The following is a 22766-nucleotide window of genomic DNA, read 5'->3' on the forward strand; positions in this document are numbered from 1 at the left end:
GATGTTTTGTGTGAATAAAGGACTTAATCTTTGTGTTCTCACTCCAATTGATTAGATGTTGGGTGTCTATTGTTGTAAGATGTCAGAGGGGTGAACACACAGAATTTATTTCAGAATTATCAATTATCTTCCCTCTTCATGGGTATATATTAAATAAAAAGAGAATATCATATGGCCTCTTCAATATCACATCTGTATCAAACTGAGACACCAATATAATACATAAAGAGCTCTGGTTGAGGGTTGATATGTTGATCGATTTTGAAAAAGCATATCAAATACACTTTATTATATACCTGAAGTAGTTGTGTTGTGACATGATGTTATAGGGGTTTTATAAAGCCTTTGCAACAGTGACTGACATTGATGATGTGAAGTCATACAGATTCAAGGTGGGAGTAAAACTTTGGAACCGTGATATCAATATCATCATGGGTATAGCTGATACAGCATGATTGCCATTGACCGTATTACACATGCAATTTATCTGTATTTACTACAAAGTATATACAATAAAAACCAATATTTAACATGTGATTTTTTTTTATTGCAGCTGGAGAGCGACTTCAAGTGAAGAATTTCTTCCATGAATCTGCATTAACAGAACATCCCATTGTAAGTTAAAGGAATACACCAAGAAATCAAAGATCTCTGCCGAAAAAAAAACAACAATTGTACCAGATATATTTTACAATTGTGACATAAATCCAGCCCTATTAAAACTAGCCATAGCGTACATGTTCAGAGTCTTATCTGTTCAAAAAGCCTGGATCAGTGAGTGCAACTCTTGACAGGATTCATATCATAAGAACTTGACATAAAATGCAATCAGTAATTATTTCAAAAAAATTGCATTATGCTTGAATTTTATCGATTAAAAGGGAAAAAGAGTTTAAAGTCATCTAGAATCAGGAATTTTAATTAAATATTCTACTAAGGTCAATTAGTTGAAAAACATTATTTGAATGACTGATATATAGAGCCACATACATATATGTATATTAATATTTTCAGAGACACAAATTATCAAAAGACTGGTTCATACCTACAGCAATGAAGAGAATAGACATGACAGGAATATTTGGTGATAAGGTAACATTTAAATTAAATTTCATTGAAATGGAATTGTAACAATTAAATCCGATTAAAGAGTAAATTAAGGAGAATCAGTTGTAAGGGAGATAACTTAACACAAAAATGAACATTCAATGTCCTGTTAACATTGTTACTAGTTTATTTATTATGAAGTTTTAATATGGCTAGCTAGGACTAATTAATTGAACATCTCCTGTTATCTTCAAAATAATAAAAAAGACAATGCTATTTAAAATCGTTACTCCAGTCCAGAAAAAAGAAAAAGAATTCAAAGAAAGAATTATTATACACTATGGAGATACAGTAGATTCCGGTTATTTGCATAGCCTATTTGTCAGACAAAATTATGCAATAAAGCGGAGTATGCTTATATCCGAAATGCCAAAATGACAGTCAAATAACATGGATAGAACAGATCAGGAAATCCCTGAAGAAAGATGAACGTCTGTAATCCACTTACAACATACTGAATGTTGTTTTATTCTAATAAAAATTATATGTCTAGTGTCATATGTGTTATTTTATTTTGTTTCTTTAATTAAAGATTATAAACACATTTTGTTTTACCGACTTTCCTTTACCTGTCATACGAAAATAAACTGTTCTAAAAATAGATTTGTTTCTATGACCCATATGTACAATGTACATTGATATGCTTTTAATCAAAATATACTTTTAAACAATACTTCACAGTTTATAATTATTTTAAGAATAGATGTGTAATGAATTGCCTTTGAAGTAATATCTCGTATATATGAAACTAACAAGGTGTTATGCAAAGCAGTAATGGGGCCCTGTACGGGTTATTTGCTGGACACAAGTGTTGAAAGTGAGAAAATATAAGAATTAAAAGTAAAAGCTCTTTTCATCGAATATCAGCAATAAATGATTGATGTCTAAAACTCTTTAACCATATATAAATGCCCTACAATATTTAATTTTAATACAGATCCCCCAAGCCCAATTACAAGATAGATATAGAAACAAGAGTTCACAGAATATAATAAAATAGAATATTTTTATTTCCCAAATTACAGGGCCCATAAAGGGCATAAAATCAGATACAATTGATTTACATAATTAGTAACAACAGCAATAATAGAGGCATATACATACAATGTATATAATTGGAATATAAGCATTGGTCAGAATCAAGCTAAAACCCACATATATATTGTGAATAAAAGAATAATAAAATTACATTATACATGCATATGTATTTATTTTCAAATTATTTACTTGACTAAATGTCAGTGTTCATGCCTGATCTCCTTAATTCAAAACAGTCACAAATATAACAACCCAGTTTTTCCATAAGAGTAACATTTTCTTGGGTCAAGAGCCATAAAAATTTAGAAGATTTATTTAAGTTTATAAAATTATAACAATTGTTATAAATGTCTTGAAAAAAATCGTCCCTTTGAATATCAACATTGTTTATGTCATGATAGATAATTAGCAGGAGTAATTGTTTTTAAAATTAACCCCACATGTAATCTATGGACAATTGTTTCAATCCAATCAATTATTAACCCCCTTTTAAGTTTGAGATAGAATGGTCAGTGTTTTTACAACAATTACCTGTTTGACACTTTTATGTGGCGTTTTGCATTTGCGCCGATCTGCATTTCATTTGCGCCGATTTTTTTTTTCATTTGCGCCGATTATTTTTTTCATTTGCGCCGATTTTTTCAAAGGTAAATTACAGGTGAATAGATATAAGAAGGTGTGGTATATGTGCCAATGAGACAACTCTTATATTTATTATCATTAAAGACCTTTTTTAGTTAGCCAGTTGTACAAATGTTATGAATTATCAATCATAACATGGATATAACTGTTTTGAACTCTGAAAAGTATCGAAAAAAGTTCAATTCCATGTGATGAATGATGAATTTTTATAATGATAGAGCATTGATCTGAGTTATTCTCGGTCTGTTGATGTAATTTAACACAAATCTCTAGAAATTGTTTCAACCGCATTTAAGAAATTACTGTCGTTTGAGTAGAACCCACTAGTTTTCTGCAGTCAACAAATAATTGGTTTAATGTTTCCATAGTTTGAAAATTAGTTTTCCGCTGATTTAATTGTGCATAGAAAGGAAATTTAGTGAAAAAATGTTGAAGGTTTTTTCCTCAAGTTAGCATAGCGGGCAAATTGGGTTTGTACCTCCTATATTAAATATAGCTTTAGTTGCTTGTAAAAAGTAGGTTCACGTAGTATTCTATCTTTTGTGGTGGCCTTCTTTGTATTCCCTGGAATTTACACGTAAAAGTATAACCTGTAACTTACCTGTAAATCCAATTAGGAGAAAATATCAATCGGCGCAAATGAAAAAATTCAATCGGCGCAAATGAAAGAATGAAAATTTTCAAAATCGGCGCAAATGTCATACGCCCCTTTTATGACCTCGAGGCTTAAAATAGAACATGGGAAACTTTACCTGAGGTTTATTTTTAAACCAAATTCCATAATTTAAACACGAAAGAAACTGTTTTAAAACTTTATTTGAATAACACAAAAGTAAATATGGAATAATAACGAAAATAAGGATGCATTCAAGCAAATTATACTTACCAAATTGCCGTTTCCGGTCAAAAATATCGTCAGTTTTAACTAAGCATATCTAGACGGCAATAATTTTCTATGCAATAAACCGAAATCCACTTGTAGAGCTATGCATATAACCGGACAATTTAACATTAGATGAATGGGAAATGATTTTGTGCAGGAGAAAACTATGCAATTAACCGAATTATGCTATTAAGCGGTATGCAATTAAGTGGAATCGACTGTACAATTTTGTTGATATCTTGACATTATATACTTTAACATTATCAAAAAATGACTTTTTGTCAAATTATGGTATATAGGGACAATAACAGTTACTAGATAGTAAAGTTTAGTAAGTTTATTGAATTTGATGGTAAGCAGTAATCAATTTATTTATGATTATTTATATGTAAATTAGTTAATAGGTCACAGTCATGAATTTAAAAAAAAAAATATTTTGATTGTTATTAAACTTTTAATATTCATTTTCTAGGCAACTCATGTAATGACAAAATTCCCAGTGAATGGAATGCACAATGTCGGTAAGCAGTTATTTGTATATACCGGGGTAAACATAATACATTACTTACCTGACATGAAACAGCAGAAACATTCAGTCTTTCTTACAAAGCCAAACTCAACTTCATATATATATATATATATACTTTCCACATTTTTGTGAGAAACAATAGACCATTGATGCACTTGCTAATATTTCAGATGTAATTGACATTAGAATTCTCAACAGGGATGTGCATGTTAAACTTATCATTTCACATTAAAGTTCTTATTGCTGATTAATGATGAATGTTTTAAAGAGAATCTGCCAATTGATGTGAAAATGATACTTCTGGTTTTACTAGTTGGTTGAAGCACAAAATTAAGAAAAAAAAGAATGAACTTTGTGTGTATTTAAATGGAACTATAAAAAAGGTTTAGGTTAATTTTTTATCCTATAACATACAATATTCATGGAGTTATTAACGTTTTTCAGAAACAGACAGGAGAAGACTTAAGTATATAGCCTATAGCTTACAAGAAGATTTACTCATAGAAAAGAAATACACTCACAAGTAAACTATTATATTTTTCATAGTCCTGTTATTTGAGGAAAATTACTATTGTGATATTATTAAATATGAGCACCATATTATTCAGAGTTGACTATAGTGAAATAGTTTTATTATGTGTAGACAAAAATGTTTCCAAAACATATCATTTTCAAGTTTAAAAAAAGAAGAACTACTTTATGGCTCAGTAGTTGGAAACAGATACCTAACACAACTTCAAAATCCTCCTTTTCACTTAAGTAATCTCCAAGTCACTGCTAATTGAACTGGAAGTTTTGACATGTTGTGTTTAGCTTTTAAAGGGGCTCTAGCTACGAGATGTATAAAAATCTAAAGTATGATTTGTTTTTGTTCAATCAATAATAAAAGTGAAATAGTGAAATAAGAATCGCTTTTCGCAGCCAAAATGGTTCAATTTTGTCAAATTAAGCTAAATAACATTGATAATGAATCATTCACTTGCAAATGAATAAGTCGACCTCATTAAATCCGTATTCATGTGAAATCATTTGATGACTGATTCGATCCACTAAAAATCGTTCTTCTACATGTAAAAACGATGAGAAACATATATTTTTAATCTATAAAATAAAATTAAACAGACCTATAAAAATCCAACTGCAAGTGTTGGCTTAATCTATTTATATCTAATCATTAGTATATTTATGTTTACATTGCTTATATGGTCATCTGAGGTCAACTCGATATTTAATAAGATGGAGTCTAGACTAAAATACACATGAAACGAATCTACATATTATTGACCCTATGTTCTGTAAACTGTTTATTTCACACTTTTGATAGTTTGGATAAATGTTTTACATTGTTATAAATAAAAATGAGAATTTGAGTCAAATCAGTGACCATGAATTTGACAGCTAGTGCCCCTTTAAATATACCATTTGAAAAGAGGTAAAAGATACCAAACAGACATATAAAAAAAGAAAAAAGAAAAAACAAGTCCATAATACGCTACATAGGAAACATTTAAACATCTTATGTTATATACAGATACAATACAAAAAACTTTATAAAAATGAAGTAACAAGACAAAATTTGAATCAACTTTAATTTCTTCAAGCGTTATACAAATTATTTTACTTTTTAAGTAGTCACAAAATATTGAGGCATTTTAGATGCAAAATCTGTACTGAAATAAAGCTACAAGAAAAAATTTGAATCTTTTTGATTTTCAGACATATGAGTCAAATTTTTAACCGGATTTTTGTGACAAAAATGTCGGTTATTGATTTGGGGATGTACAGCGGCGGGCGGCAACCAAATGTTGTCCATGCATTTACTCATGAACCGTTCAACCAAAGCTTTTAAAATTTTAATATGTTGTTACTGACAACAAAATGAAGGTCAAGTTCAATAATGACAATTTTGACTTTTACCGTTCAGGAGTTATTGTTCTTGGAAGATTGAAAAATGGCATTTCCAGTCATGTCCGTGCATTTATGCATGAACTGTTCAACCAAAGCTTCCCAAATTTTAATATGTTGTTACTGATGACAAAATGGAGGTCAAGTTCAATAATGACGATATTGACTCTTACCGTTCAGGAGTTATGGTTGTTGAAAGATTGAAAAATGACTATTCCAGTTGTGTCTGTGCATTTATGCATGAACTGTTCAACCAAAGCTTTTCAAATTTTAATATGTTGTTACTGATGACAAAATGGAGGTCAAGTTCAATAATGTCGATTTTGACTTTTACTGTCAAGAGTTATGGTTCTTGAAAGATCGAAAAATGACGTTTCCATTCATGTTGTTGCATTTACTCATGAACCATTCAACCTTAGCATTTCAAATTTTAATATGTTGATACTGATGACAAAATTGAGGTCAAATTTGATATTGACAATTTTCACTTCCACCGTTCATCAGTTATGGTTCTTGTGATATTGGCAGGACACAAATAAATGTTAATAAATCGGATTTGCTGTCGTAGTGACAGCCTCTTGTTACTTTAAGTAGTCATGAAATTTTTTAGGCATTTGAGACACATTTTGTAATTATCCCCATTAATCAGAACTGCATTTTGTTTTCAGTGATTATCAGATTTTGCGGTATCACAAAAGCTTCATGGAAGACATATTGTCTAGTCGACCACAGGACCGTGAAAGATGTAATATGTTGTTAATGTTATTAGTTGTAAGTAGCTTTGTTTATACCTCAATTGAGAGTCATGTAAGGGATTAATAAAACGCTTCAGTCAAGGTAGACAATTAACCAAGATATGAAAACAAAGTATTCTCTAAAAACTTGATGTAATTTAGAGATCTCAAGATGCAAAAGATATGACATATAAACCAATGGTAAAAGAAAGTCAAGTTAAAAATCAAATGTCCGTCTAAACTTGCGGAAATGAACGAATTATAGCAAATCAACATAATTCAGCCTTTGTTCATCATATACAGAAAACACTACATTATAGCAAATTTTCTTACACTGAAATGTAATGATCTTCTACTATTGTTAAATTAAAAATTTCAACTAGTCAAATTTTAATGAAATAATGAAAATTTATAAAATTTTCACTCCTCCTTGTTTGGTAATTATTTAAATGTGCAGATTTCTACTGTTGAAATTGTATTCAACTTTTGTACAATATTTTCTAGGCCTCATTAGAATTTGTTATGCCAACTCATTTAATGAAAGATACATTAGAAACAACGAAGCTTAGTAAAGTTGGGTAAGTAAATCATATTTTTTTCTCTATAAATACTATGACCATTATCTACAAATAAAGATGGCTGCCAGTGTTATTATTATTGTTAATAATCAGATAAGAAAAATCACAATTATTTGGGAAAAACATAATCTACCAATTGTTTTCTCAACATGGCACTTTGCATTTACATTTAGCAATATGTTAATTTCTAATAGACTGGTATATCATTAGTATTGCCAATTTGCCATTATCGTGTAAAGTGTTGCTTAGTTCAACAATTTTGTAGTAGAATTTGTGTTAAGAATTGATGTCCAAGAGTTCATTGTAGTAATATATCAGTATCTAAAAAAATAAATGAAATACTTAATACTTTCATAACAACCAGACAGAAGGACTTTATTGTACTCTTGAGTAAATTTATTTCGTTTTCTTTTTCTTCCACTGTTTAGAAACTTAATTTTGCCTAGGCACCACAGTGACTTTTGTGGCTTTGTATTTGTTCCAATCCTGGAAGTGATTCTTTCATAAATAAAAGCCAATATTGTTCTACAACAGAAGCATAATACATTTTTTGTCTCACTTATTTTGCAGTTTTAAATGTATAATTATGTGCCGTTGTTTTTCAGGAATGTGTTTACCATGGATATATTTTTATTATCACGAGATGTTCGGTGTTATATTGTGTCCATTTTATTGGGAGCTGTTAAAGTGGACAAAGATGACAAAGAGGCATGTAATGTATTAATAAAAGTTGTCATATCAGTAGTCGATCTGATTTTGAAAAAACTTTATTTGCATTTGATAATTGTATGTTTCTGAAAATTTTAAAAAGTCGAAATGATGATTGATTTTAATTATTGGTTGCTTAATGTCCAGTGGTAAATATTTCATGCATGTTCAGGACTATGCCAAAATAATATTTGGTCTTACTACTAACTACATTTTCCGTAGAGGAGAAGCAGCAAGTTACAATTTCCCAGCTTTGGTTTGACCCATCTTAGCGATAGAACCCTTAATTTCCTACACTTGAGATAAGCAATTTGCTATGAGACACTGGAGGTTGTTCTCTCTTAAAGAAAATAGAGAGAATTGATATACTCTTGAGACTGAATGCTGTTTTTAATGTGTGAGTGCTTTTGTGTCGGCTTTCTGATACCATAAATTAAAAGTGGGTGTATGCTAAACATGACAACAAATGCATTCTTGTTCATCTAGTGTTTTAGATAATGAAAATGCCTAGATTAATTACTAATCATTTATATGTTTTCTAAATCAGAATTAAGTCAACTAATTAATTTGTTTATTTCTTTTTTTTATAGGATGGAGGTCTTTATGACAAGTTGTATTTGTGTTTATTTTATACCATATCAGAACTTACCAAACTTAGTCATGCTGTTGATAAAAGAGAATGTGCCATTAAATCTAAACTTAATACTGTGTGAGTACATGTATGCTGGTTAATATTTCCTTCTTGCATATGAGAACTTGACGTGAAAAAAAATCAATCAGACTTTCCTAAAGAGTAGTTGGAAGCATAATGTTCACTGGTTTTAATAAGGGAATTATCTGATGAAATGAATGACAAAAAGGAATAATTGAAAGTTTCTGAAAAAAATTTTTTTTTTAGTAGATTGTGTTTTTTAAATTATTTCATAACAGTATGCCCATTTTCTTTACCTTAGTTTGATATTTATTGCATAGAAAACATATCAGTAGTATTCAGTTTCAAATAATACTGATTGTATATTATATCTTTAATGGAAAAAAAAGTTATTCAATACTATCCTTAAAAACATGAGAATAAGGCAACAAGTGTCTTGCTTGAACAATAGATTGAAAAGATTGGACACTGACTAATTTAAGATTGTTTAAAAATAGATCTGAAACGGGGACTAGTTTTTTTTTCTAACCTGGCAGTTTCTTTCTTCTAGAAAGTCTGAAATGGAAAATTTGTTGAATAATTATGATCCCCTGATGGTTTATTTCAGAACATGATTATTTTATATCCCTTCATATAAGGAAGGGCAGCTGGTATAATGGTTTACATTGATCGATCTATGTCACATTTCTGTTTCATTGTTCTTAGAGCATGCAATTCATAATTTCTTGATATATTGCACCAAGCTTCTTCTGGTAATGACATGCCATGTGACCTGATTTTAATTCATTTGATATTCCTCTTTGTCAAAAACTTATAGCTTGATAATGTCATGTGCATATTTAACATTTTTGTCACATTTATGTTATCATACTATTTTATGGGCTTCCTGATGTAAATTTTACATTGATTAACTTATTTACTTCAAGTAATAGTCAACAAATTTGAGCAGGGGTATAATCAGTGAGTAAAAGCTCAAAGTACATCTTGTTTGCAACTTTTTTAAAGGCTACATAATTTGATTTTGTATGTAAGCAATTATTGTCTTCATACCTCTTAAAACTAACAAACATTTAACTGCAGTAAAATAAATTGTAGCTTATAAAGCATAATGATTTTGATAAAACATAACTGAATTTAACATCATCTTGAAGAAGAGTTTTCATTGTCATTGTTACTTTTAACTATTAAAGACCAAAAGTCCAGTTAAATAGAATGTGAGTAATTATATATTTTATTTAAGCAAAGAGGTATAAGATTTTAGGTTGCACATTTATATAGTATGATAGGTGATATGCAACAACAGAGAAAGATTTTGCACCTATGTTATGAAATATATAAGGTAATTTGTATGGACACTTGTTTATGTACACAGTACTGTATATACAGAAAAATTATTTTGATGTTTTTACATATGAAAGAATGCAATTGTATCAGATTCACTGTTATAAAAACTTTACATTCATAATCTCACAATTATTTTTCTTGAAATAAGCATCAATTACATTTTTGCAATTTTGCCAGAGGTTAAGAATTTGCAATAATAAATGTACACAATAACATCTGAATTTACGGTATGTAATTAGCATAATTTTTTGCTTGATTGTAATGTATAGTAAAAACACCATTTCATGTCAAAATATATGCAGATTTTTTTTATTGGAACAATAAGTTGAATAAAAAATGAATTTAATGATGAGGATAACCTTTGTTAACATTGCCTCTTGTTTATTTATAACATGACTTCATCTGAATAGGGCAGTGTAATCATTGAATAAATGTTTGCCTAGATCTTCAAAGAATTAAATATTTTTATCATCAGCATGATAAATGGTGAATCTTGTTTTGAAAGGAACTTCTATCTTATAAGATGATGTTGCTACATGTGACCTTGTTTAATTTAGTAATAGTATATTTCCCTGTATATTTAATTTTTATGTGCTGTTACATCCATGAATATTAATGGGTACTTTTATAAGAAGTTTTTTGTGTGTGAATTATTCAAAATTGTAGACTTTCTATTTTCAGGTATAGAGACTATAAATGTTTACTTGCCTCAGAAGTTGTACAGCTGTTGTGAATTATTGTACATTGTAAACTTTCTATTTTTAGCTACAGAGACTATAAATGTTTACTTGCCTCAGAAGTTGTACAGCTGTTGTGTATTGTTCCTACATTCTTTGACTACATAACAAAAGATATAGGTATACACTTATACTTAGTTAATTATGTTCACTAGTTACATTTACTGCTACTTTGTATTATTTCTTTCTTTATGACTTATAACGGCAAACATATGAGGAAAAAAATCTAGAGTGAATCCATTTAACTATTAAATTTAATATTCTGCACTAGGTACTGAGATTGTCAATTTGGTTTTCAACATAGCTATATTTCCAGACCTCATCACTACTTTTAGTTGGTCGACCATTATGGAATAACCGTTTCATAGATGATAATTAGATATGTTTCTTATGTCGTAACAATCCCGGATTATCCCCTTCCCTTTTCATGAATATGACCTACAGAATAAGACTATTTACCTGATTTGTAATAACATGAGCAACAGGACTGTTGCTACATGTGGAGCAGGATCTGCTTACCCTTGAGGAGCACCTGAGATTACCCCCAGTTTTTTGGTGGAATTCGTTTTGCTCAGTCTTTAGTTTTCTATGTTGTTTCTTGTGTACTATTATTTGTCTGATTTTCATTTTTAGCCATGGATTTTGGATTTATGGATTTGACTGTTCCTCTGGTATCTTTTGTCCCTCTTTTAGGGAAAATACATAGTGCATTGAGGTGAAAATTCTTTACATCCTAGCAATACAGGTGTCTAATAATATATCAATTACATGATATTCTAGTCTGATACAAATGTATGTGTAAGTGTATAACCATACTGAACAAAACATTACTTAAGATGTACGTGGTGCATGAATCTATCTGTTCTCAAAATATCAATGTGAACGGTAACATTTTTAAATTGGTGTGCATTGCTAATTGTAGTTAAACCAACTACGAAGCTTTCTCCGATTCAAATTATTACCTTTAAATGGTGTATACAATGCACTTTGATTTCGTTAAGACGCAACTACATGAATTTGCATGACTACCAGTTAGGATTTTAAATTTTGACATTAAAGTATCAATGTATCAATATGAAAAATTAATAATAATTTAATGTTTTAGGTGTTATGAATTTAGTGATAACAGCAACTGGTGATAAAGATGTAACAGAAAAAATAAACAAAGTTTCTGTCGCTGTTAAAGAGGAGGGGGTAAGTCAATGGAACAAAATGTATCTGTTCCTGTAAGGATCAAGTATGAGGTCGTAAGACATGCTCAACAAGCAAAAAAGAACAAGTCCAAATTAAACATGAATAAAAGATGTTAAACATCAGTAAATAAGACAGCAACACTATAAATTGTCAACAAAGCCAAAAAAAAACAAAAAACAATTTCAGTTCAACATACAGTCTTCAACAATGAACAAGTATGCACATTTTTATGCCCCACCTAGGGTTATTATGTTTTTCAGTCTATGTGTCAATTCATTCGTCCGTCTGTCCAGCTTCAGATTAAATATTTTGGTCAAAGTAGTTTTTGATGAAGTTGAAGTCCAATCAACTTGAAACTTAGTACAAATGTTCCTTATGATATGAGCTTTCTCATTATAATTAGAGTTTTGACCCAAATTACACGGTACACTGGAGATAGTGCAAGAGTGCATCAATGTACTATGGACACATTCTTGATTTAAAAAACTTTTGTATTGTGAACTTATCTGATGTGCACTTTTTTTTATAGGGAGATGTCAACAAAATGTATGAGGAGTTATCTGCTCTTCTGCTGCAGAAAGTTCAGGAACAGTCTAAAAATATCAGTAACCAATCACCACGGCTATCATCGTCTGATATAATTCTCAGTGTAAGTTGTTTTAAATATATGATAAAATTGAGAATGGAAATGGGGAATGTTTCAAAGAGAAATCAACCCATTCAAAGAGCAGAAAACACCCAATGGCCACAAATTGGTCTCTAACACAGCAAGATAATCCCACGCCAGGAGGCTGGGTTCAGCTTGCCACTAAACAAAAATGTGTACTAGTGTTTAATGAATACCTTAGATAGCTATACAATATATTTTAAAATATGTATATATGTTATCTGTTATTGGAGATCTTTTCTTATACAAAAGGTATAAAATGTCATCAAATCATAAAATTTAGGCTACATATAATATATATGCATGTTTATACAAGACCAGATGAAAAGGAATAGAAATGTTGAATTAGTGGACAGGATATTAATCATGTATTGTTATTTAAATGTTTCAGCCAACCAAACTATCTCCTGTTAAATCTATCAACCCCGTAGATGTAGCAGATTTCCACATGAGAGGAGTAACTAGTCCTGAAAAAGACCCTCCTAGAGTCATCAGTGCCAGAAAACCTGCAGAACGATTCCCAAGTAAACAAATATAAAAAGGCTTCATTTTTATGCCCCACCTACGATAGTAGAGGGGCATTATGTTTTCTGGTCTGTGCGTCCGTCCATCCGTTCGTTCAGGTTAAAGTTTTTGGTCAAGGTAGTTTTTGATGAAGTTGAAGTCCAATCAAATTCATACTTAGTACACATGTTCCCTATGATATGATCTTTCTAATTTAATTGCCAAATTAGACTTTTGACCCCAATTTCACGGTCCACTGAACATAGAAAATGATAATGCGAGTGGGGCATCAGTGTACTATGGACACATTCTTGTTTAAAATAGATGTAAGAAAATGTGGTATGAGTGCCAAGGAGAAAATCTTCATCCAAGTCACAATTTGTAAAAGTAAAACATTATAGGTCAAAGTACGGTCTTCAACACACAGCCTTGGCTCACACAAAACAGCAAGCTATTAAAGGCCCTAAAAATTATTAGTGTTAAAACAGGAAAACCAACTGTCTAATCTATATCAAAAAACAAGAAATGAGAAATACTTATGAACCACATCAACAATCAACAACCACTGAACATCAGATTCCTGACTTAGGACAGGTGCAAACAAATTGAGCAGTTTTAACATTTTAATAGGTACCAACATTTACCCATATCTGAAAAAGTAGTGTAACATCACAACATAGAAAGACACACTATAAAATACCAATTGAAATGGCTTAAATCAATCAAAAGACATATTAACACAAGTGAACATACACTGAACAAATAAATTTGATCTATGACACAATGTAAATAACTACTTTTGTGGATTTTGAAGGATTCTCAGATTCAAAACTGAACTTGTATTATTTAATGCAGTTCTTATTTTGTTACTCTTAATGAAAACATTTGCCATACGCTTCATATTCTTAGTTAAGAATTATATGAAAAGAAATTACATAATTTATTAATTCATGCCATGCTTACATCAGCTGTTACATAGAATTTTCACAATTGCTTCAAAATAAAACATATATCCACAACTCAAATTCAAAAGACAATATAGATAAGATTTTAGTCTTACTATACAAGCATAATTTTTATGCCCCACATACGATAGTAGAGGAGCATTATGTTTTTTGGTCTGTGCGTCCGTTAGTCCTTCCGTCTGTCCTTCAGTCGGTTCGTCCCGCTTCAGGTTAAAGTTATGTTTTCTGGTCTGTGCATCCGTTCGTCCTTCCGTCCTTCCGTCTGTCCTTTAGTCCGTTCGTCCCGCTTCAGGTTAAAGTTTTGTTTTCTGGTCTGTGAGTACGTTCGTCCTTCCGTCTGTCCTTCCGTGCATTCGTCCCACTTCAGGTTAAAGTTTTTGGTCAAGGTAGTTTTTGATGAAGTTGAAGTCCAATCAACTTGAAACTCAGTACACATGTGCCCTATGATATGATCTTTCTAATTTTAATGCCAAATTAGTGTTTTGACCCCAATTTCAAGGTTCACTGAACATAGAAAAAGATAGTGCAAATTTCAGGTTAAAGTTTTTGTTCAAGGTAGTTTTTGATGAAGTTGAAGTCCAATCAACTTGAAACTTAGTATACATGTTCCCTGTGATATGATCTTTCTAATTTAAATGCCAAATTAGAGTTTTTACCCAAATTTCATGGTCCCCTAAACACAGAAAATGAGAGTGCAAGTGGATCATCTGTGAACTATGGACACATTCTTGTTTATACATTTTAGTTAATTTTATTGATTTTTGGGGAAATATATAATCTACGAAATTATACCTAATGAAATTTCAAAATATAACTTTCACTTACTCTAAAATCACTAAAGGAATCCACATGAAATCAAATTTACAGACAAACCCAAAACATTTCTACAGTAGTGTCACTTAGACCCCATTCACACTAGGACATTTTTACCGATTTAAACTAGACCGGTTCTCTTTAGATCGGTTTAAGGGATAATGTGAACGCATTGAATCGATCTTCAATCGGTCTAAACTAAAACACCAAAAGAGGTAGTTTAGTTTGAATCGATCTAAAGTAAACCGATCTTACTTTAGATGTGAACGCATAGATCGGTTTAAACTAGTACGATTGAATCGAAAATAACGTATGCACATGTGTAGTGGCAAAACTGTCTAAAAGGTTCGTTGTTTAACCCATATTTCTCTGTTAAAAGACCTTTAAAACGGAAAACTACAATAACACCAGTATCAAAATTTTAACTTGTGATTCAAGAGAAACAATAAATTTATCTATTTTTTTTTCCCAAGTGTGTGTATCAGTGTATCAACACAGGAATTTTATAAATCATTTCTATTTATATACAGTGTTTACAGTTTTACGGGCAAAAAGGTTAGATCGATTGCGTTTTTAATTGTAGTGTGAACGCAGTGGTTCAGATTAGACCGATAGAAATCGTTATGATTAAAGATAATGTGAACGCTAACTGGTTTTATTTAGATCGATTCAGATCAGATCGCTAAAAAAAAATGCTAGTGTGAACGGGGTCTTAGTCTACACACTTTACTCCTCTAGTAATTGTAAAAAAAAATCACACACATAAACAAAAGAAATTTGTGTCTCTTGAACTAATTTATACAAATTAAAAGTAAGGAATGAAAAACATAAAACCTTGTGGCCAAAGAGCAGTTTCTGACCTATTACACATATAGTTAAGGGCTTATTTCAGAGATAGCAGTATTATTTCTTAAAGAAAAAGTTGATATTATAAGGAAATGTTTTAAAATTGTATTATCAACTCAACTACATTTTAGTGTTATTTAATTTCTTTTCAGAACTTGGAGATTCCTTGTTACTTGGACCACAGGTAAAACAAATTATGCATTTTGTTTGTCATTGAGATATGTGATTCTTGATAATCATTTCGAAAATATTTACAAATTAAACTGTTCAGTGTTCTAACATATTGCACTACATGCTATGCAGAGGTTGAACACTTCTTCTCTGATTATATTTAGACAATATGAAGGCCAACTTTTACTTTAGTGCAATATCATCAGACATTGTGATCTTTTTCAGGCCTTTCAAATGGCAAAATTAGGAATGTTATAACTTAGTTATGAATAAATTGATATTGTAGTTAAACTTCAGTCAATGAGAACAAAAGAACCTAAAAGCTGTTTGTAATGATAGTGTTTTGCTTTTGTATTTCTTCAATTTTCTTGCAAGTAGTTTTTATAAACTTGTATATATTTATCATGTATTTTCAGACTCTTGGTAAAATTGTTTCATTGCCACAACCATTTGTTGCTCTTGTTGCTATGGATTCTGTCCCAGGTAAGATAAAATAATCTTAGTTTTGATTGTTTTTTTCAATCAGTTCCTGAATTGATTTTGTTATTATCATATATATCAATGTTCATATTTTTCGAAATTATAGGTTTACACTGATTTAGATAGTGGTTTGTAAGTTGTTACTTGAGTAAATGATATTTTCCAATGAGTCTTTGTGCTCAATATTGAAATAAAACCTATTGGATCTGACATGTAACATTCCTCAGTATGAATAAAGGAAAACTTGGATATGTATTGCTGAACAACACAAAAATATAAAGAATACCATCTTTAACAATTAGAGAATCTTTGCACCATTCACTAGTTGTGTTGTAATCAAGTTTATCTTAGATCATTTGATATCATTGCCAGTCAAGTTTTCAAAAATCTGGGGAATGTATAAAAAATATTTCACTCCTGTGTATTTTCTTATTCCAACCTTCCAATGATGTATCACATGTAGGGATCATAGCATGAAGCCATGAACTATATTCTGAAGAAAGTAAAATCACAAAAATACTGAACTTTGAGGAAAATTCAAAACGGAAAGTCCCTAATCGAATGGCAAAATCAAATGTTAAAACACATCAAAGGAATGGACTTAATAAGAAGTAATAAATTCTTGGCACTCATACCATATCTTCTTATATCTGTTATATAACTAATCCATGCCACATGTTTCATTGATCTTTCTCATTGTGAATTTATCCATTTAGCTGCCAATGGTGCTATGCAAAGTAAATTAAAGAGTAGTGAGGACCATTATACTTATGTTAACATGGACCAGTTACTATGGGACCACAATATGCACTTTTGGAAACCCAAAGGAGCTATTGGTGACAGGTAATAATTTTACACAAACATTTGTTAATGTGGTCTCTTAACTAGACTAGAATATTTGTTCTTGGAATAGGTTTTGTAGTGTGGTTTTTGTTTTTTTGTTTATGCCATTGTATTAAATTATATAGATTTACAAATAATGAATGTTACTGTGGCATATATATTTAAAAATATGTACATTGCTGGGAAATATATTTCATATACATACAGCTGTCCGATTTTTTTTTTAAGTTCAGTGTTTTTTCATGACTGAAAATTAATGATAGTGGTTCAGTGATATATCTCTACTATATAATATCTTCAGGTCTACAGCATCGACCAATAGCATTTGTGTGAACTTGGTATTAGTTTTCAGTAGCCTTTGATAGTATAAAGTGAAGTTTTTCAATAGTTGTCCTCTCGTACAGTATTATTTGGTCACCATAACCAATATTTCACATTTTAAAAAATAACTTTGTTAAATTTTTCAGTTTACAAATGTTTCCTTAAAACAATAATAGTAAATCTTTGGTTTACCTATACAGTCAGCTGTTGTGAGTAATTCAGTAAAATTATATTACCAACACCTATGTTTTCCCTTATATCAAATTTTCATGAATTTTACAGTTTATATTACATTCAGTGTGAAGTTAACAGGTAAAGAAAAAATTGTGAACATGATTTCCCCTAACATATATTTGAGTTTGAACCTTCCCTATGGTTGAATTTATGCCCCTCCTCCTGAAATGTATCATCCTACCATACAATTGCTAGTTCTATAAACAGCTAGCTAAACCTAACTGGATTTGTGTTTCAGTATACTGTTGGAGTATTTAACCAACTGTAGATCGTCATCAAGGTATTCTCATGTTACTATGTTGTTTACCAGTAGTTAGTTCATTTTAAAGAATCCTTTATAATATATAGCATGATCATACTGATTGTTGCACAAACCTTTTTAATTAGAAGTTTTATAATTTCATTCAATGTTTAAGCTGTACATTGACTTCTAAGTACATGTATTAGTATGCATGTTTTGCTTTTTCCTGTATTTTTTGTACTAATCATGCAATTATACCACAATACTTTTAACTTATTCATTGATCATTTGGTATTTTATTATTATCATTGATAACTTATTTTAAAATTGTTTTTTACTTAAAGTCTGTAAAGTATATAAAGTCACTGTTCTTGGTAATTATAACTTTCCTTATTTGTTGAATATCATTTTGTGCAGCAGTTGGTGTCTACACTGTAAAACCTTCCTAATTCAGTATGGTTTCTTCAAATATAAATCTACCTTTATCCTGAATAAAAGGAACAGATTCTTGTATCTTTCAGGGTTTTTTTTATGATTACATAGTTAATTATTATCAATTATAATGCATCAAATATATGTGCACATTTAAAGGATTCTTTATTCCTGTATATATTATCCTTGTAGAAAATTATCTCCCTTAGATTAAATACTGTAACAACTATACCATTTTAATATACATGATAACATTTTTTTTAATCATGGGGCCACCTCAGTAGTGATTTTTATGCCTCATTTATGGGCATTATGTGCGACCTTTGGTTTGTCCGTCTGTCCAGCTTTCTGTTAAAGTTTTTGGTCAAGGTAGATTTTGATGAAGTTGAAGTCCAATCAACTTTGAAACTTAGTACACATGTTCCCTATGATATTATATTTCTAATTTTAAAGCCAAATTAGAGTTTTGATCCCAAATTCATTGGCCACAAAACATAGAAAATGATAGTGCGAGTGGGGCCCTTTGCTTAATGGATACATTCTTGTTTTTTAATCATCATATTTGTTCCACTCTTGAAAAAAATAAAGGACCCAATCTAAAACTGCTAAAAATAATTTTGTTTTGTTTTCATTTATATTAAGTGGAATAGTTCTCGGATATTCAATGTTCCATTTTAAGGTCTATTTCGACATGCATATTTACTTTTATGTTCAGCTTGAATTAAGAATTTTTCTAAATATTTATTATAGCTTGATTGATAAACGAGTTTTTGTTAAATTTTTTGAGCTGCATAAATATTCAGAATATTTTATAACAGTATACTTTATTGCTGTTTTAAATTAAATTTCTGTTTATGATCACATAAGTCTACTAACAGTCAGAGCCCATGTATCATATAGCTGTTTTGTAAGGTATTGTTATGATGTCTTTATTGTAAGGTATAAATATTGTTGATTTTGTCAGTGTTCTTATTATGCTTTATATCCTTTTTGTCGAGCCTTCGGCTTTAGTCGAAAAAGCGAGACATAGTGATCCTACTTTCCGTCGGCGTCGGCGTCCACAAATATTCACTCTGTGGTTAAAGTTTTTAAAATTTTAATAACTTTCTTAAACTATACTGGATTTCTACCAAACTTGGACAGAAGCTTGTTTATGATCATAAGATAGTATCCAGAAGTGAATTTTGTAAAAATAAAATTCCATTTTTTCAGTATTTTACTTATAAATGGACTTAGTTTTTCTGCAGGGAAACATTACATTCACTCTGTGGTTAAAGTTTTTAAAATTTGAATAACTTTCGTAAACTATCCTGGGTTTGTACCAAACTTGGACAGAAGCTTGGTTATGATCACAAGATAGTATCCAGAAGTAAATTTTTTTTAAATAAATTTCCATTTATTCCATATTTTACTTATAAATGGACTTAGTTTTTCTGCCGGGAAACATTACATTCACTCTGTGGTTAAAGTTTTTGAAATTTTAATAACTTTCTTAAACTATACTTGATTTCTACCAAACTTGGACAGAAGCTTGTTTATGATCATAAGATAGTATCCAGAAGTAAATTTTTTAAAAATAAATTTCAATTTTTTCAGTATTTTACTTTTAAATGGACTTAGATTTTCTGCCAGGAAACAACACATGCACTTTGTAGTTAAAGTTTGAATTTTTTAATAACTTTCTTCTTTCCTATACCATTTTGGATTTGTACCAAACTTGGACAGAAGCTTTTTTATGATCAAAAGCTAGTATCGAGAAGGAAATTTTGTTAAAATTTTGTACCTGTGTATCTGTATTTTACTTATAAATGGACTTAGTTTTTCTTCCAGTTAACATTACATACAGTCTGCAGTTAAAGTTTTAAAACATTTATTAGATTCATAAACTATCTTGGATTTTTACCAAACCTGGACAGAAGCTTTTTACAAACAAAAGATAGTATCAACAGGAATAATTTTATTGATTTTTTTCCTCATTTTTGTTGAGCCTGTGTTTAACAGCAAAAGTAGGCGAGACACTGGGTTCCGCGGAACCCTTACAAATTTTTAATTGATAACAGTAAATTTAGAATTGTATGTGTGTTCTACTTAAATGCAAATGATATTAATATGCATTCAGTAAAATATTTCCAGCAAAAATTACACTTTTATTATAGATTTTTTATTGTCACAATTTTTACTAAAATTAATAAGGATGAAATACAATTTTATATAATTTTTTAAAACTTTTCAAATGTAGTTTGAATTGAAGTTTTTTTTTTAAATATGATAAAAAGTGCATGTCACCATGCTTGTTTTTAAGCTACTTACATTACAAAATGCACATGTATTTTTAGTTTAGGATTATACATGAATATGCTTCGCCAAAGAAAACTAAATGATTATTTATCTGAGTTATCTCCCATATCTAGGAATTCTTGAACTTTTTTTTTAATGAATAAGATAAAATTCTTCGATTGTATAACACAATGAGTATTTTGAGATAGAATCAGCTGTATTTAGTCATTTCAAATGAAAAAGTCTCTTAAATGATTTACTGTTTTATTGCATAAAATTTTTCGAATTTCAATGAAAATCTGAACAAATCATTAGCAGTTAGGGTGCTATAAACAGTTTCGTACTAAAAACTAGGGGTTATTCCCCGACTAAAAATAACCATGGAGGGAAACCCCTGTTTATTTAATACTTACTTGGTGAAAAAGTATTATGTTTTTTGTATTTGATTGTAAAAATTAGTTAATTAGCTTTCAATTAAAACAGGTTGAATGATTGAAATAATTTTAAAAAATATATTAAATATACATGTTTCGAGGGGAGACAACACTGTAAACAGTCTGTTTTTTAGCTCACCTGGCCCGAAGGGCCAAGTGAGCTTTTCCCATCACTTTGCGTCCGGCGTCCGTCGTCGTCCGTCGTCCGGCGTCCGTCGTCCGTCGTCGTTAACTTTTACAAAAATCTTCTCCTCTGAAACTACTGGACCAAATTGAACCAAACTTGGCCACAATCATCATTGGGGTATCTAGTTTAAAAAATGTGTGGCGTGACCCGGTCAACCAACCAAGATGGCCGCCACGGCTAAAAATAGAACATAGGGGTAAAATGCAGTTTTTGGCTTATAACTCAAAAACCAAAGCATTTAGAGGAAATCTGACATGGGGTAAAAATGTTAATCAGGTCAAGATCTATCTGCCCTGAAATTTTCAGACGAATCAGACAATCCGTTGTTGGGTTGCTGCCCCTAAATTTGTAATTTTGAGGAAATTTTGCTGTTTTGGGTTATTATCTTGAATATTATTATAGATAGAGATAAACTGTAAACAGCAATTATGTTCAGCAAAGTAAGATTTACAAATAAGTCAACATGACCGAAATGGTCAGTTGACCCCTTTAGGAGTTATTGCCCTTTATAGTCAATTTTTAACCATTTTTCGTAAATCTTAGTTATCTTTCACAAAAATCTTCTCCTCTGAAACTACTTGGCCAAATTAATCCAACCTTGGCCACAATCATCTTTGGGGTATTTAGTTTAAAAAATGTGTGGCGTGACCCGGTCAACCAACCAAGATGGCCGCCACGGCTAAAAATAGAACATAGGGGTAAAATGCAATTTTTGGCTTATAACTCAAAAACCAAAGCATTTAGTGGAAATCTGACAGGATAAAAATGTTTATCAGGTCAAGATCTATCTGCCCTGAAATTTTCAGACGAATCGGACAAACCGTTGTTGGGTTGCTGCCCCTGAATTAGTAATTTTGAGGAAATTTTGCTGTTTTTGGTTATTATCCTGAATATTATTATAGATAGAGATAAACTGTAAACAGCAATTATGTTCAGCAAAGTAAGATTTACAAATAAGTCAACATGACCGAAATGGTCAGTTGACCCCTTTAGGAGTTATTGCCCTTTATAGTTAAGAAATAATTCATGGAAGCCATAGATTATTGGAAATTTACACATGGCCTGGGCTGGCTGTTCTTATTTACTCCCTATTAGATAAAGCTCATCATTTTAATAGACCCGTAGCTTGCACGAATGATTTCGTGAACAACCGCTGAAAAAAATTATGTTCCATTCTCAAAACCAACAATTGTTATGTTGATTTATATGTTTTTTCCCGTGAGCTACCGTCAAATCCAAAGTTGACATTTCGTAACCAATGAGCCGCCATGTTGACTTGCTGAAATCATTACTTATGCGA

At 30.5% G+C, this 22766-nt stretch overlaps 1 protein-coding gene across 1 annotated transcript in view; it reads left to right on the forward strand.

Moving 5' to 3' along the window:
• Window positions 1-22766, forward strand: part of LOC134693391 (uncharacterized) — an 81599-nt gene that overhangs the window by 13198 nt on the left and 45635 nt on the right. The window contains exons 6-21 of the mRNA XM_063554228.1: window positions 554-615; window positions 1015-1092; window positions 4143-4191; window positions 4644-4722; window positions 6773-6875; window positions 7343-7416; window positions 8022-8133; window positions 8715-8833; window positions 10886-10977; window positions 11963-12051; window positions 12581-12700; window positions 13110-13242; window positions 15999-16030; window positions 16434-16500; window positions 17214-17340; window positions 18134-18175. Coding sequence (XP_063410298.1) covers window positions 554-615; window positions 1015-1092; window positions 4143-4191; window positions 4644-4722; window positions 6773-6875; window positions 7343-7416; window positions 8022-8133; window positions 8715-8833; window positions 10886-10977; window positions 11963-12051; window positions 12581-12700; window positions 13110-13242; window positions 15999-16030; window positions 16434-16500; window positions 17214-17340; window positions 18134-18175 — 1378 coding nt within the window. The remainder of the gene's footprint in view (window positions 1-553; window positions 616-1014; window positions 1093-4142; window positions 4192-4643; window positions 4723-6772; window positions 6876-7342; window positions 7417-8021; window positions 8134-8714; window positions 8834-10885; window positions 10978-11962; window positions 12052-12580; window positions 12701-13109; window positions 13243-15998; window positions 16031-16433; window positions 16501-17213; window positions 17341-18133; window positions 18176-22766) is intronic.

Source organism: Mytilus trossulus, chromosome 1 (genome assembly GCF_036588685.1).
Source record: "Mytilus trossulus isolate FHL-02 chromosome 1, PNRI_Mtr1.1.1.hap1, whole genome shotgun sequence".
Lineage (NCBI taxonomy): Eukaryota > Metazoa > Mollusca > Bivalvia > Mytilida > Mytilidae > Mytilus > Mytilus trossulus.